General features: G+C 41.8%; 1 protein-coding gene across 2 annotated transcripts in view; it reads left to right on the forward strand.

The window, feature by feature from the left end:
- LOC136863886 (uncharacterized) overlaps positions 1 to 18414 on the forward strand; it is a 381085-nt gene that overhangs the window by 87952 nt on the left and 274719 nt on the right. Inside the window, exon 1 of one of the 2 annotated variants that reach the window (XM_067140279.2) lies at positions 8002 to 8081. The exons of the other annotated variant lie outside the window; for it this stretch is intronic. Coding sequence (XP_066996380.2) covers positions 8066 to 8081 — 16 coding nt within the window. The 5' untranslated portion in view covers positions 8002 to 8065. Of the gene's footprint in view, positions 1 to 8001; positions 8082 to 18414 lie in introns of those variants that run through there. 2 annotated transcript variants of the gene reach the window in all.

Here is an 18414-nt window from a genome sequence, read left to right on the forward strand (position 1 = left end):
CCATGTGCACAGATCTGTACCCTTTATTTACAATCATATTTATGTGATTACCCCAATGGAGATCTTTCCTTATATTCACACCTAGATACTTACAATGATCCCCAAAAGGAACTTTCACCCCATCAACGCAGTAATTAAAACTGAGAGGACTTTTCCTATTTGTGAAACTCACAACCTGACTTTTAACCCCGTTTATCAACATACCATTGCCTGCTGTCCATCTCACAACATTTTCGAGGTCACGTTGCAGTTGCTCACAATCTTGTAACTTATTTATCACTCTATAGAGAATAACATCATCCGCGAAAAGCCTTACCTCCGATTCCACTCCTTTACTCATATCATTTATATATATAAGAAAACATAAAGGTCCGATAATAGTGCCTTGAGGAATTCCCCTCTTAATTATTACAGGGTCAGATAAAGCTTCGCCTACTCTAATTCTCTGAGATCTATTTTCTAGAAATATAGCAACCCATTCAGTCACTCTTTTGTCTAGTCCAACTGCACTCATTTTTGCCAGTAGTCTCCCATGATCCACCCTATCAAATGCTTTAGACAGGTCAATCGCGATACAGTCCATTTGACCTCCTGAATCCAAGATATCTGCTATATCTTGCTGGAATCCTACAAGTTGAGCTTCAGTGGAATAACCTTTCCTAAAACCGAATTGCCTTCTATCGAACCAGTTATTAATTTCACAAACATGTCTAATATAAGAAAGAATGCCTTCCCAAAGCTTACATACAATGCATGTCAAACTTACTGGCCTGTAATTTTCAGCTTTATGTCTATCACCCTTTCCTTTGTACACAGTAGGGATGGGTTGCGAACGGAGTCGCGAAGAGTCGAGACTGCTACCACTGGAACCGACACTCTCGACTCCAGTGTCGACTCCACTAATGCACTAACGCCATCTAACAACTATTGTCGGAACTGCTTGGAATTATAGTTCCGTGTTCCTCCCTTGGTAACTTGTGATACGATGAATACAAGATGATTATTAGCCAGCAAACGTGAAATATTGTTTCGGGATTTTATCATTGTTAGTGTTAATGTTGTAGGTCTATTTTGGCGACGATGATAATGATGACGATACTAGTAGTGGTAATTATAATCTGACAGTATACTTTTACATAATCGCCAATGTTGCCTTAACCCATATATGCCCAACTTTTTTTTTCGTTTCAAATATCTTCCATCTTCACATAAAATGGTCAAATGGATGCGCTGATGTTGTAGAAAATGAAAAATAAATTGTTTCCTATTCCAGTCGTGAGAAAAGTGCCGCCCCATAAATGGGGCGGTGGGCATGGGAGGGTACATGTAAAGCAAATTACTTTCCCTTTCGACTAGAAGTTTACTACGTTCACACATTCAATTATATCACAAGAAATAAAAATACAAAATATAAAACTCTTCAAATAAACAAAGAATAGTGTTCCAAGTTAGAGAGATTGTTAAGTTATTTCCATTCGTCACCATTATACACGTAAACACATAAGAACGCTTGTTAGATATCACTTGCTTTATGTCACTTAACAATGGAACTTATCAAAGCAATTAGCATGGCAGCCCACATCACATTTTCTACATTTCTTGGTAGTGTTCTTATGGCATTCTGCACATCGAATATGGGTTGGGTTTGATATTATTATATGCCCAACACCATCCAACCGCACTTCATCCTGCACGCGCCGTTTCGAAGGTTTCAGAGGTCTACCAATTGCAGGACGATGATTGGTGTATTTTCCTAGGTAACATTGGACAATATAACGTATGAAGCCCAAAAATCACAAGCGCATTTATTCATTCCTGCAGGAGTCATCCTATACAGGTAATATTTATTATTGATACTGCAGCTCAATGGGAACAGTATTTTTCATCCTTATGCCAGGCCGATAAGCTGACACATTTTGGTCCAGCTGGTCCACTCCTCCCATATATAGATAGATTATACTGAGCAGCAAGCGCTACCTGTCGTAGGGATATCCTCTTTCTTTCCTTGGAACTCCAACAACTCCACATACCCATCGGCAAAACACCTGTTATGTTAAATGCCAGCGTTACAATATTATTGTCGTTGAACCTTACGAGAGTTATTCCTGAGTTTACATCTGTGACTTGGTCATAACTACCTCTTGGAAGCTTTTTCATTACAGCAGGCTCCTGGAGAGGGGCCTTTTCTATACGATTGTTACGAATCGTGGCAGTGCAGTCATGACAATTTCTTCCTAGTTTTGATAAGAGAGGCAGGGATGTAAAGTAGTTATCAGTAAATATACTATATGCCGCACCTTGAGTCAGTTTATTCACCATGTCTACAACTACTGATCCTCCTACACCCAGGTTAGGGTTTGTGTTACCTATAGAGGCACCTTGATAAGGCTCAGCTTGAACAGGATACCCTAATCGCGAACACATAGACCACACTTTGAATCCAGTTTTGGGTGTGCTGTTTGGTTCCATGTCTTCCAAAGTATGGGACCATGGATTCATCAATGCTCAAGTGCGCATCTTTAGGAAAGAATTTTAACCATTTTTCATTTACATGATTCCAAAGTGGATGTACTTTTGCGAATTTATCATTGGGATTTAGAGTGTTATTATCAACAATGTGTATGTAGCGAAGTAATTCTTCAAATCTATTCCTTGAAATAGCACCTGCGAATCCGGGATGGTAATTATTAGCACCTGAATCCCAGTAGAGACGATGCCTAGCAACAGTACAATATCCACTCAAAAGTAATATGGCAATAAGTAACCTGATGTCATTAACTTCAAAATCAAATTTATGGTTACCTTTGAACATGGCATATCGTTTTCACTAATTAACAATGGCATTTATCATTTGGTCATCCCAAAATAATTCGAAAAGTTCTACAGTGGATTTGTTTGTGTTTAAAAGTTCTGGTCTTGTCCATTCACGTTCAGGTTTAGTGGGTATATCAACATGTTCCCACTTACGTGTTGGTGGCAATGTTTTCTTTTTTCGGGGAGGTGATAACATGTAGTTATCGCTAGAAATAGCTCAAGATGCAGTCTGTTCATTGATGATGCTATTTGGTCAGCACGGCTAGTTGTATCATCCCGAACATCAGGTACTCCCCATACCACTTCTTCAAATCGATTTTCAATAACGACAGTAGCCCGCAGCTCTCCCTCAGCCCGAAGTTGGTTCCCAGATAGATGATTGATGTTTCCATCTTCGTCACTACTTTCTTCATCACTATGAAGATGATTTTGCGGGGGACAAGTGTATATTGTAGCACTTGCAAATTGTTGGTCGTCGCTCTCAAGAATCGCCAAGATTTCATCGATGGTCGACCTAGAATATTATAAGAAACACGTGAAAATATTTTAACGATATATCTACAGTAGGTAACAATACTGATATAATGCAGATGTTAGCCTACACTCATACGTTCCATTATTTTTACAACATTCTTGCTGGATTCTAACCAATGACGGCGTAGGATAGGATATCTGTAACTCATATATATCTACATATCATACCACAAAGTATTTTAGTCAGTAGAACATATGCTGCCGTAAAGACTGTATCATAAAATATGGTGTACCCGCCCATGCCCATTGCCCCATTTTTGGGGCATTGAAAGAAATGCCTGGAAACAGTACTCAAATTACAAATAACCAGCTATATTATATTACAGCAACATTATGCAAGTTATATACCATAAGGAATCACACAAACATATTAATAATTATCAAAAATTATTAAAATACTTAGTTGTTCTGAGAGGTCATGTTGCATGTTTACAATGAGCTGTAGTCAACAACGAATAACTGTTCTGTTGAAGCAGCTGTGTGTTGGCAGGGACCCAGGTCTTATCTACCAATGGCAACCCTCTTGAAATATAACATCAAACTTACCTCAGGAAGAAATTCCTTGAATATAAAAATAAAATTCCAGCTGCCCCAAAAATGGGGCGGTGGGCATATATGGGTTAAATGAGTTCAGCTCCACGGTGTAGGGGTCAACGCGTCCGCCTGTCACGCAGCAGTCCCGGGTTCGATTCTCGGCCGGGTTAAATTTTTAATTGTAAATTATTAATACCCCTGGCCTAGGGCATAAAACAGAAAAAAAGAAGCGAGTACTTACAGTATGATTTTACAACAAATATTTTACCATTCATTGTGCGTCATGATAGCCGCCTCCGCAGTCTAGGGAGGCCCCGTGATCGATTCCGGCCAGGTCAGGGATTTTTACCTCTATCTCAGGTTTCGTGATAAGGGTGAGATAGGGACCGGGTCTAGAAAGCCAAGAATAACGGTCGAGAGGATTCGTCGTGCTGAACACACGTCACCTCGTAATCTACTGGCCTTTGAGCTGGGCAGAGGTCACTTGGTAGGCCAAGGCCTGCCAGGGCTGTCGCGAAAAGGGCCTTTTGTGTATACTACTACTACTAATAATAATATATTCTGACAGAATAATCTTCAATAATCGCCAACGTGAACTTATACATAATACAAACAAATTTCATGTACTAATGGAACATTACAACACATGTTTCAACAATTTTTTTTATAATGTTAATAATGTATTATGATAGAATCTTAAGTAATCCCCAATATGAAATTCAATTACATAATAACAAAACACCGGCGAACGTAACAATTTCTTATCAGTTAATGCTTATAATAATAATAATAATAATAATAATAATGCACCAAGACCTAACGTGGTCCTTGAATTATAATGAAAACCGACAACCTGTTTTCCAGTCAGTGAATGACGTCCCCATCCTGCGGCGAGGATAGGAATTGTACCGGCTGCCGAGGCCTGTCGCACTCCTCTGGGGAATTGATGAATGACTGACAGATGAAATTAAATGATGTTGGAGAGTGTTGCTAGAATCAAAGATAACAGGGAAAACCGGAGTACCTGGAGAAAAAAAAGTCTCACGCGGAGTGACCGGGATTTGAACCACGGAATCCAGCGGTGCGATGCTAACGCGCTGCCGCCTGAGCCACAAAGCCTGTTAATGGCTTAATCTATGTTCAAATTTAACCATATTAGATTTGTTTTCATCGTTTATGTGCAATTCATAATGATTTACCATCGATATCTATTTATCAATTTCCTGATCACGACAAATGAAGACGTGAAATTAAATGTCCGTGGTCTGCTATGCCGATACTTTCTGACTTGACACGTGTCAACTACACCATTATGCTCGTCGTCTTCGTTAACAATATCGTACTTCACTCTACAGTACTCTTCAAAAAACCTAATGGCCAAATGAGCAGCAACATCTATGATTTTTCACGTTATTTTCCGCGCCTCGACACGCAAGCGGCCCCGGAGTGAGAGTCAAGTTCGCTTGGAGTCGTGAGGCTTCATGCGAAGCGACCGCGCGGCCCCGCAATGCGCATCAGGGTAACTTGGAGTCGAGAGGCTTCATGCGAACCGAGACCGGTGTTCGGAGTCGATGGAGTCGACGCTCTCGATTCCAGGCTTCAGTCGCGCTCATCCCTAGTACACAGGGGCTAGTATAGCAACTCTCCATTCACCTGGTATAGCTCCTCCGACCAAACAATAATCAAATAAGTACTTCAGATATGGTACTATATCCCAACCCATTGTCTTTAGTATATCACCAGAAATCTGATCAATTCCAGCCGCTTTTCTAGTTTTCAATTTATGTATCTTATTGTAAATGTCATTGTTATCATATGTAAATTTTATTACTTCTTTGGCCTTAGTCTCCTCCTCTATCTCGATATTATCCTTGTAACCAACAATCCTTACATACTGTGACTGAATACTTCTGCCTTTTGAAGATCCTCACATACACACTCCCCTTGTTCATTAATTATTCCTGGAATGTCCTTCTTGGAACCTGTTTCTGCCTTAAAATACCTATACATACCCTTCCATTTTTCACTAAAATTTGTATGACTGCCAATTATGCTTGCCATCATGTTATCCTTAGCTGCCTTCTTTGCTAGATTCAATTTTCTAGTAAGTTCCTTCAATTTCTCCTTACTTCCACTGCCATTTCTAACTCTGGTTCTTTCCAGTCTGCTCCTCCCCTTGCCGAGTCCGAGGGAAAACCGACCCTGGAGGGTAAACAGATAACGAACGAACGAACAGTTACTACGAAGAGACTCAGAAATACACTCAAAATACTTCCTTATATATAGGGTGGTACAGTTACTACGCAGAGACTCAAAAATACACTCAAAATACTTCCGTACGTGTAGTGCGATACAATTACTACGAAGAGACTCAGAAATACACTCAAAAATATGTCCTTATATGCAGGGTGGTACAGTTACTACGCAGAGACTCAGAATACATTCAACATAATTCCGTAAATGTAGAGTGATACAATTACTACGAAGAGACTCAGAAATACACTAATAATACTTCCTTGTATTTAGGGTAGTACAGTTACTACGCAGAGACTCAGAAATATACTCAGAATACCTCCTTTACTGTAGGGTGGTACAGTTACCACGCAGAGACTCAGAAATGCACTCAACATACTTCAGTGCATGTACTGTGATACAATTACTACGAAAAGACTCAGAATTACACTAAAAATACTTCCTTATATGTAGAGTGGTACAGTTACTACGCGGAGACTCAGAAATACACTCAACGTACTTCCTTACGTGTAGAGCGATACAATTACTACGTAGAAACTCAAAACTACACTCATGATTTACAAAATATTACTTACAATATTCCATTATGAGTTTTTCCCCACTATCTAGGGGTCAAAATTAGGATTAAGCATACTTTTACGGCTGGATGCCCTTCCTCTCTGAAAGGTAGTACGGTATTTATTTGGGGGCTGATAGTGGAAACGTAGACAAACGTATATCCCCAGTTCCCCGTGCTGGAGGAAGTTACCAGGCGTAGTTTAAAATCCCCAGCCCAGCCGGTAATTGAATGGGGGACACTCTCAACCGAAGGGCCAGACTTATGGAAAACACACATATTATACATATATATGTATATGAAAAATGAAAATCCACAGTCTGTTTGCAGTCAATCGACCGGGTCAGGGATGGAATGAATGAAGCCCCCGTCTAGTGGCGAGGATAGGAATCGTGCCGGCTCCTGTGGGGCAATGATTAATGAATGAAAGGTGAAATGAAATGGCATTGGAGAGTGTTGTTGGAATGAAATATGACAGGGAAAACCGGAGTACACGGAGAAAACTATGTCCCGCCTCCGCTTTGTCCAGCACAAATCTCACATGGAGTGACCGGGATTTCAACCATGGAACCCAGCAGTGAGAGGCCGGCGCGCTACCACCTGAGCCACGGAGGCTTTATTTGAATTTGCTTTAAGTCTCACTGACAGAGGTAGGTCTTATGGCGATCATGGGATAGGAAAGGGCTAGGAGTGGGAAGGAAGCAGCCGTGGCCTTTACTAAGGTACAACCTCAGAATTTGCCTGGTGGTATACCGGGCGAGTTGGCCGTGCGGTTAGGGGCGCGCAGCTGTGAGCTCGTATCCGGGAGATAGTGGGTTCGATTCCCACTGTCGGAAGCCCTGAAGATGGTTTTCCGTGGTTTCCCATTTTCACACCAGGTAAATTCTGGGGCTGTGGCTAGATTAAGTCAACGGCCGCTTCCTTCCCATTCCTTAGGCCTTTTCTGTCCCATTGTCGCCATAAGACCTGTCTGTGTCGATGCGACGTAAAGCAAATAGCAAAAAATTGCCTGTTGTGAAAATGGGAAACCACGAAAGTTCATCTTCACGGCTGCCAACAGTGGGGTTCGAACCCTCTATCTCCCGGATGCAAGCATATAGCTGCGCGCCCCTAACCGTATGGCTGACTAGCCCGGTCATACCATGTTCCTTTCAAAGAAGTGAAGAGGTGAAGATAACTCTTCTCGTTCAAGTGCCTTTTAAAGGGCTGTACGTGCCACGTATTTTTAAAACTACTTCATGTCCCTTGGTCTCCGCAGTGTCCGCGCATTTCTCAGTCAGCGTTGAGACCTCGCTTTGTTTACTTGAGAGCGCGTGTCGCCCAGTCGTCTCGTGGCGCGCCGCTGGGAAGGATGTGTGTGACGAGTTGGACATCATGACACTACTCAACTGTAAGTGTTAACTTATTATTACAGCTCCACTCCAGCGGGACTAAATTCCGGCACCTCGGCGTCTCCGAAAACCGAATAAATAGCTATTGGGACATTATTATTAGTACGAGTTTGTTGACATTATACGGGATGAAATTCCGGCACCTCGGCATCAGTGAAAAATGTAAAAGTAGTTAGTGGAACGTGAAAACAATTTCGGTGATAAAATGCTCCTTGCTTCCCGTCGTGCTTTTTGTGTCGGCAAGTGTAACTCTGTGTGTCATTAACGTTTTCATCTCAGCTCCTATTTTTCTGATAGGCCTATTTGTGTTCATTGGCTGAAATTTCACACTCTCAGCTTTCCCAATTCACAGCAATATGTTACATGAATTGTTTATGGCACGCTATAAATAATAATAATAATAATAATCATAATAATAATAATAATAATAATAATAATAATAATAATAATAATAACACTATCAAAAATTAAGTTTCAAGTAGGAAGCCACAATTTAATTTCATCTATTGCAAATGTTAAAAACATCATTGAAGTTCTTAAATTACTTTAAAAATAATGTCTGGCGGCAACGCGTCGGCCTCTCACCGCTGGATATCGTGGTTCAAATCCCGGTCACTCCATGTGAGATTTGTGCTGGACAAAGCGTAGGCGAGACAGGTTTTTCTCCGGGTACTCCGTGTTTTCCCTGTCATCTTCATTCCAGCAACACTCTCCATTCTCATTTCATAGCATCACTCAGCCATTAATAAATCACTTCGCGATTGGCTACCCCATCGTACTAACAGCCTATATATGCTTCATTCATCACATCCTTGACCCGCTCAATGACTGGAAAACAGGTTGTAGGTTTACTTTTTTTCAATAATGTCTGGCTCCTTGAAGAAATACATAGCGGGCTACACTTAGCATTTATATTATTATTATTATTATTATTATTATTATTATTATTATTATTATTATTATTATTATTATATGTATTTAATATCCCTCTGCCGGGTTACAGAGATCTGACCGACATTGGTCTCACGTTTGTAGCTAGTTGCGGATTGATGCACAAGGTAGTGTAAAATGCTATTCGAACCCTCAACTTCCCGATCAAGTTGTTGCCAGCTGTCATTGCAATTCCTTGGTGAGTTTTTCACCACATGCCGAGTGAGTTGGCCGTATGGTTTGGGTCGTGCAGCTATGAGCTTGCACTCGGGAGACAGTGGGTTCGAACTCCACTGTCCGCAGCCCTGAAGATGGTTTTCCGTTTTTTCCCATTTTTACACCAGGCAAATTCTGGTTCTGTACCTTCATTAGGGCCACGGCCGTTTCCTTCCCACCCCTAGCTCTTTCCTGTCTCATCGTCGCCGTAAGATGTATCTGTGTCGGTGCGACGTAAAGCAACTAGCAAAAAATATATATTGTCCGCTTGTCATCAACAGCTGCTCATCTGTCACAATGAACTGAACGAAGCTAATTAACGAAAGAATGGCAGAATGTTTTCTACCTGCCACTCGCAGGTTAGTACATGCATTCTATTTTACCTTCGAAATACAGTAGCCTTGTTTGTCATTATCGTCTCTCGTAACTAAGTTATAATGGGAGAATTTTAAACAAATAATATTCCCGAGGTTAGATAAGCAGTAGTAGTGAAGGATATTTTCGAATCAGATGCCTTATGACCTGCCTCAGTCTGATTTGTTTCCAATTTGCTTTACGTCGCACCGACACAAATAGGTCTTTCGGCGACGATGTGATAGGAAAGGCCTAGGAGTGGGAGGGAAGAGGCCGTGGTCTTGATTAAGGTGCAGCCCCAGCATTTGCCTGGTGTGAAAATGGGAAACCACGGATGTACGGATGCAACTCACAGCTGCACGACCATTAGTCTGAAGAGGTATGAGTTGTGCTAGGAACAGCCAGTCCCTGGCTTGTACGATCAGCTTGATAGACATATAGGTGGGAAACTGCCTCACTCCTCGTCTCACTAGTATACCCCTTCAGTGATACCCAGTAGATGATCAAGCCAGCCTTCGGGCTGAAGGCTCAAAAACACTGTATCTTTTATTGGACTAATTTAATTTAGGGTGACCCAATCAGTGCACACACACACACACTCGTTAGTGGCTATTTAAAAAGCGCGTAGTCCTCACAGCAGGTCTCCAACTGGAACGGGCGACCATTTCGTAATCTTGATTGACAACTCCTACCTTTCACTTAGTACGCAGCACCGACACTTTACATAGCAGGTACACTCACTCAAGGTTGGAACACAAGTCTTTTGACTATGACTTGGCTCGACTCCAGACAAGACCGATTACTTACGTGACTGCTCCACACAGTGAACTTCTCAACACAGCACAATTCAGTATCACCCTCTAACAACGACACTACCACACGAACGCACAGTGTGCTTTTATATCACTGGTGATGAAGTTCTGGTCCCTTTGGGGAGCGTCCGGAATAGGAAAGTTCTAGTTTCGCCTTCCAGAAAATCCAGGGAGACTCAATACAAGAGAAGACCGCCATATGTCTCTGGCCTCACCGACTCACTCATTCCTTCCAGAAAATACCTAGAGTTTACAACAGGGTTGGCACGTAACAATACATACGTACAAAACTAAGTAGAGTAAGGTCTATAGATTATCATCAACTTATGCTACATGGGCCGCCTAGCAAAATAGGTAAACGCGTGATCGGTTCATCTGGAAGGGCGTGGGTTGATTCCCTGTCAGGAAGTCGAACAATTTAGAGAGGATATTTCCCTTTATGGAGAGGCAAATAGGAAAGGACTGCGAGTGGAAAGGAAGCCACCGTGGTCTTATAAAGTGCCGTCCCAGCATTTGCCTAGTGTGAAAATGGGAAACCATGGAAAACCATCTTCAGACCTGCCGAAAGTGTGGTTCGAACCCACCATCTGCAGAATGTAAGCTGATACCTATATGACCCAAACCGCGCAGCTATTTGCTTAGTTATAACAGGACTTAGTGATCACATTCTTACCGCAAATAGCAACGCACTGTTAATATGTCAGTCAGAATGTAGTAATCACCGTCTTACTGCCAGTAGCAACTCACTATTAATATATCAGTCAGGACGTAGTGGACACCTTCTTACTGCCAGTAGCAACTCACTATTAATATGTCAGTCAGAATGTAGTAATCACCTTCTTACTGCCAGTAGCAACTCACTATTAATATGTCAGTCAGGACGTAGTGGACACCTTCTTACTGCCAGTAGCAACTCACTATTAATATGTCAGTCAGGACGTAGTGGACACCTTCTTACTGCCAGTAGCAACTCACTATTAATATGTCAGTCAGGACGTAGTAATCACCTTCTTACTGCCAGCAGCAACTCACTATTAATATGTCAGTCAGGACGTAGTGGACACCTTCTTACTGCCAGTAGCAACTCACTATTAATATGTCAGTCAGGACGTAGTGGACACCTTCTTACTGCCAGTAGCAACTCACTATTAATATGTCAGTCAGGACGTAGTGGACACCTTCTTACTGCCAGTAGCAACTCACTATTAAAATGTCAGTCAGAATGTAGTGGACACCTTCTTACTTGCTGTAACACCACACACTAATCCAATGCAGGAGCCAGTATGAAGTGACGAAGGAAGGTTGTGCGGACACACAGAGCAGCGATGAAGGATGATCATAATACAAGGTGTAAAGGGTACGAGTTGATCGAAACACGTCAGCATTATGTCATTAAGGTACAAGACCGACCGTGTCGTTTTTCTTAGATTTTTACGCGCGAAACGAAAGAGAGTACCAGAGTTTTCCACAATGTAAAAGCGTAGTTGTGCTTGTCGTAGTCTGCGGAAATCAACCACCGTTTAGGAGCTGTCTGATACCATGAGTCGAACTGCTTTTATGTAATTTGACCCTTGGATTGGCGGAACTGTCACTCGGTTTGGAATTTTTTGCTAGTAGCTTTACGTCGCACTGACGCAGATAGGTCTTATGGCGGCGATGGGATAGGAAATGGCTAGGAGTTGGAAGGAGGCGGCCGTGGCCTTAAGGTACAGCCCCAGCATTTACCTGGTGTGAGAATGGCATACCACGGAAAACCATCTTCACGGCTGCCGACAGTGGGATTCGAACCCACTATCTGCCGGATGTAAGCTCAGAGCTGCGCGCCCCTAACCGCACGGCTCACTCGCCCGATCGGTTTGGAATTAAATACTATTTTAGCAGTTTCATGAAATAAGTTTAGGGTCAAGCAATGAAGCAAATCCCGCATAGCGATTAGATTTGATCTCAGTCCTATCCAGCAGCGTCATCGTGATTTGTGTTGGTGTTGGCCACGTAAACAGATAAATTAAATTCATAAATTAATAGAATTTACTGTACATGACAGCCTTGAGATGTTGGACTTTTGTATTAATAATACTCTGCAAGCCTCTGTGAATTTAGTAAACGTCGCCACAATCCTCGATTTGCAACTAGTGTTGTGGCCTCATTTAGTTCTATACCTCTTACCTTTAAATCGTTAGAAACCGAGTCTAACCATCGTCGTCTTGGTCTACCTTTACTTCTCTTACCCTCCATAGCAGAGTCCATTATTCTCCTAGGTAACCTATCCTCCTCCATTCGCCTCACGTGACCCCACCACCGAAGCCGGTTTATGCGTACAGCTTCATCCATCGAGTTCATTCCTAAATTAGCCTTTATATCCTCATTCCGAGTACCCTCCTGCCATTGTTCCCAACTGTTTGTACCAGCAATCATTCTTGCTACTTTCATGTCTGTTACTTCTAACTTATGAATAAGATATCCTGAGTCCACCCAGCTTTCGCTCCCGTAAAGTAAAGTTGGTCTGAAAACAGACCGATGTAAAGATAGTTTCGTCTGAAAGCTGACTTCCTTCTTACAGAATACTGTTGATCGCAACTGCGAGCTCACTGCATTAGCTTTACGACACCTTGATTCAATCTCACTTACTATATTACTATCCTGGGACAACACACAACGTAAATACTTGAAATTATCGACCTGTTCTAACTTTGTATCACCAATCTGACATTCAATTCTTTTGAATTTCTTACCTACTGACATCAATTTAGTCTTCGAGAGGCTAATTTTTATACCATACTCAATGCACCTATTTTTTTAGTTCCAAGACATTAGACTGCAGGCTTTCGGCACAATCTGCCATTAAGACCAAGTCGTCAGCATTGGCCAGACTGCTTACTACATTTCCACCTAAGTGAATCCCTCCCTGCCATTTTATACCTTTCAGCAGATGATCCATGTAAACAACGAACAGCAAAGGTGAAAGATTACAGCCTTGTCTAACCCCTGTAAGTACCCTGAACCAAGAACTCATTCTACCACCAATTCTCACTGAAGCCCTATTGTCAACATAAATTCCTTTGATTGATTTTAATAATCTACGTTTAATTCCATAGTCCCCCAGTATGGCGAACATCTTTTCTCTCGGTACCCTGTCATATGCTTTCTCTAGATCTACGAAACATAAACACAACTGCCTATTCCTCTCGTAGCATTTTTCAATTACCTGGCGCATACTGAAAATCTGATCCTAACAGCCTCTCTGTGGTCTGAAACAACACTGGGTTTCATCCAACTTCCTCTCAACGACTGATCGCACCCTCCCTTCCAAGATGCCAGTGAATACTTTGCCTGGTATACTAATCAATGAGATACCTCGATAGTTGTTGTAATCCTTCCTGTTCCCTTGCTTATAGATAGGTGCAGTTATTGCTTTTGTCCAATCTGAAGGTACCTTACCAACACTCCATGCTAATTTTACTCTATGAAGCCATTTCTTCCCTGCCTTCCCACTATACTTCACCATTTCAGGTCTAATTTCATCTATTCCTGCTGCCTTATGACAATTGAGTTTATTTACCACCCTTTCCACTTCCTCAAGCTTAATTTTACCAACATCATTTTCCTCCTCCCCATGAGCTTGGCTGTTCGCAACACTATCAGGATGATTTCCTTTTATAATAATAATAATAATAATAATAATAATAATAATAATAATAATAATAATAATAACAACCTCGGCCCGGATCTTTGCTGCAAACCTACGAACGTCTAGGAATCCAACGCCCGCTCCCACTCCACAGTAGAATGTTCCATGGTAACGTGACCTGACACTAACCCAGCGGCTACGGGATGATAGGAAAGGGGAAGGTAGCGACCATGGGCTTTATTAAGAAACAGATGTGGAAATGAGAAACCACCCTGGGATTTGAACCCACCATCTCCCGAATTCAAGCTGACAGGTGCACGACCCTAAGAGCGCGGAAACTACCACTTTCTCGGGATTGGGAGACACCAAGTGCCGCGCCACAGGAAGCAGAGGTACCAGTCTGAGCCTTATCGCTGTCCTGCTATTCAATGACGTCATACGAACGGTGCCTATGACCCGTTCACTTCGCTTATCACGTCCGTTATAATTTCCTCGAAAGTTATTCAAATAGCTGAGCTGCTTGTTTAATTCATTTGTTATCTAATTTGGCAGCCTGCTCTTCAGCCTCACTTTCTTGTTTTTGTATCTGACCAGAATACTGAGTTTTGAACACAGACATGACGAACCCATGATCTACCACTAATGAAAGCAGTATTGGCCGCGGTTCGAATTCCGACCATTTCATGAAAATGAAAACTTGTGTTTCTGTTGTTCAGAGACCTCGTGCCTATTATCACACCGGGCGAGGTTAGGGGCGCGCAGCTGTGAGATAGGTTCGAATCCCACTGTCGGCAGCCTTGAACGTGGTTTACCGTTTTCACACTATGCAAATGCTGGGGCCACACCACTTCTTTGTCTGTGTGGGTGCGACGATGTGGCAGTAAAATGAGCGGATGTCACGTACTGGCAGAACACACTTCGGGCTGAAAATGACAGCACAAGAACAACTTCACACTCCGAAAGCCTTACAGTATATGACTATATCAAAATACTGTACTTCTGTATTGAAAACAAGATATCAGGGTGCTGTTGAACATACTGCGCGACAGTTTTTCAAGATATGCTTCACAAACAGTGCGCCCAAGTAAAACTATGCCAGATTCAGTATCATATTCGTCGTTGTCTCCAGTGCTGATAATCGCTGGAATTGAAGCACAGTATCTCAACAACTATGTTTAAGGCAAAAGTAATTAATTTAAAGAGAGGTTACAACGGTTCTCTTCAAACGCCTCACTATCATGATGAAAGGAAGTCACACTTTTTGGTGAGTCCATCCTGTCTTGAAGGTAATCCAAAACAACACTATACATCACTGCTTCATAAACACTGACGGGTCTCGGATAACTTCCTCAGAACTCAAAACGGTCTACTGTATGTAGAATGCTTATTGGTTGTGTATAGTAATCATTCAGAATTTTTGAACAAGGGATACAGTTTAGCGCTTCTACCACCATCATTGAAGCCTAACTCTTTGCTATAGAAGAGGCAGTAAAATGATTCTCAATCTTCCATCATCGTCATAGGAGACGCGTACATGTCAGCTTTCCCCGTGAAACTCTGTATGGACAAATACCACATCAACGTTTAACTTCACTTTCATACATACACACTTTATTACTGGACATTTAGATGCTATTTTCATCGGTTTAAAATACGATCACGCCGAGTGCGGGGTTCGAACAGTCCTCAACATGGTTTTCCGTGGTTTCCCATTTTCACAACATGCAAATGCTGGGGCTGTACCTTAATTAAGGCCACGGCCGCTTCCGTCCCATTCCTAGGCCTTTCCTATCCCATCGTCACCGAAAGACGTGTCTGTGTCGGTGCGACGTAAAGCAAATACCGGTAGCAAAAAACAAATGCTATCAGGTGTTACATCACCCCGCCAGTTTCTCATATACAGTACTTCAGCTTTTTTCTGTTTCTTAACTCAGTATTTCGTTCTAGCAGGTAATGCATTAATAACATTTAATATTGTATTCTTATAAAGTATAGTCCTAACATACCTTTAGGTAAAACAGGACTTTCTTGAATAATAATAATAATAATAATAATAATAATAATAATAATAATAATAATGAACGAAGGGCTTCTGAGCGCCGTCGCATCACTCAGCATAATTTCAGTCTGTAACTGATTACATAAAGAGATGGAGAAATGTAGCGAAGTCGGACTTATATTGGTGTGCTATTCGGGTATACAATGTTACTGTTTTTTTTTTTTTTTTTTTTTTCGCTGTAAACATTTCGCTTCTGTATTTTCAAAGATATGGCAACAAGCATGATCCTCAGTGCGGGGTGCGGCAGGGAGTAGGCTATGCGGTGGAGTCGTACCTACTACAGCCCAGTGGCGGATCGTGAAAAAATCGTCCTACGTGCTACAAAAAAAACGCTAAATACGCTGTTTTAAATCTGCATATTGCCATGATGAACAACTCATACTTCGAACTTGTTAATAATAATAATAATAATAATAATAATCAAGCTTTTCTCACAATTTTTAACTCAGAACAAACAACATTAATTTGGAAGCAGATGAAGACTTCGACAATTATCTACGAGATATTTTGTTCATTCGAGAAATATTTTTACTCACCTAATGGCGCAATACGAAGTCCATACGGCGATCTTTTTTTTTTCTTTCTGCGAAACTAGTCGATCTCCTTTTGGTTGAAGTTCATTATTTCCGAGATAAGCTGACACACATTACTGGCGAAGGAACGTTTTAATCCTCTTAAGACTCGAAAAGCATCTTTCCGGTTCTGAAGCAACCATTGGAATAGTAATCAAAATACTGATAAATTCTGTTATTTGGGCGAAGGTATCTTGCAGGATCAGTTGAAGCAAGGGAAGTGCACCGTCATTTTCTCTGAAATCAGTTCTTTCATACAGAACGCTAAGCTCATTCTTGTCTGGGAGTCTGTCACACGGCGTTAACTTCTTTTACAGGGAACTGTTTTGAATATTGGCTAAAATTAATCGAATCGAATACATTTGCAACCTCTAAATAAGAAACAGGCTCAATTCGAAAACAAACATCAGCCGTAATGCGTCTTTTGCTTTGTGGCATTTCTGAAGAAACTTAATTTGCTATTTTATCGACAGAATCCCTGACTGAAGCAACAGCCTTCGTAAAAATGCCAACAGCATTTCCTATTTTACTTGCATCTGTCGAGTTTGCTTGTAGCTGGGAGTACAAAATATCCACATGAGGCATTAGTCTGTGAAAGAAGGACAGGCAAAATAAAAACTCTTCATCTTCCAAATTGAGTCTGAGTCCACGTGCTTCTTGAACTGTCCTTACAGATTTCGACTTTTCCAGGTTGCAACAAAGCATCATTGTTTTCATACACGACCTAGACTTCAAGTTCCATGTTGTTGATGAACATCCTGAAATTCGTTGTACTACCACTTTTTCCGAAGCTGCCAGACGTTGAGGAGATCTGGAAAAGAATGCAGATAGGCTGCAGAAAAATACGCGCGCAGCTTGATTTTGAGAGGCCGCGTCTTCAAGTAAGAGGTTGAGCTGGTGGGCGTAGCAGTGAATGTAACTGGCTAGCTTTGATTTTTCCTTTGAACTCCACCTTTTTCACCACTCATCACAGATGCTCCCTCGTAATGGTGGTGATTGTGGGGGTGATTATTGTTTTAAGAGGAAGTACAACTAGGCAACCATTCTCTATATAACACTAATCAGAGAGAACAAATGGAAGGGGTCCGACACTTCGAAAAATGAAGGTATCGGCCAAAGGAAGACTCCCTAGGCCTCCATATGTAATACCGTCTGGGTCGGAAAAGAACAAGAGTTGACCAAGGCAGGTCGGATAGGATCGATGAAAGTGAGGAGCCTGGCACAAGTAAGTGGAAGCAATGCCAGGACTCAGCTGAGGGCCCCCCGGTCGCCAACCCAGTTCCAAAGTTCAGAGCCCCTGAGGCCCCTTTAAGTCGCCTCTTACCACAGGCAGGGGATACCGTGGGTGTTATTCTACCGCCCCCGCCCACAGGGGAGCTCCATCGTAAGTTTGGGCGATAATTTTCTCTGGATTAACCCGAAAAATATGATTGACCTACTGCAGTATGCACTCAGATATTACATCTGCGGTTTGTCCGTCTGGATTTAAAAATTCCCAAAATCATTCAAGTAGTTGGCCATTTAATACGTATCTGAACGCAATTGCCAACTGTAGCTCATCCGACATGATAGCAGTCAGTGTATTTAGTGTTATGTACTACCTCCAGTACCTTTTCACGCAGACTTCGAGCATAGAATCTAGCAATTCATTCTGGATGGTTTTTGATGTGCCCTTAAATACCTTATTGGATTCCATGTGTTCCTTAATGGCACTGTATAAACTGCTCATGAAATCAACTAATCCCAAGAACACTCCTGGAT

The sequence above is a fragment of the Anabrus simplex genome, chromosome 2, assembly GCF_040414725.1.
Source record: "Anabrus simplex isolate iqAnaSimp1 chromosome 2, ASM4041472v1, whole genome shotgun sequence".
NCBI lineage: Eukaryota > Metazoa > Arthropoda > Insecta > Orthoptera > Tettigoniidae > Anabrus > Anabrus simplex.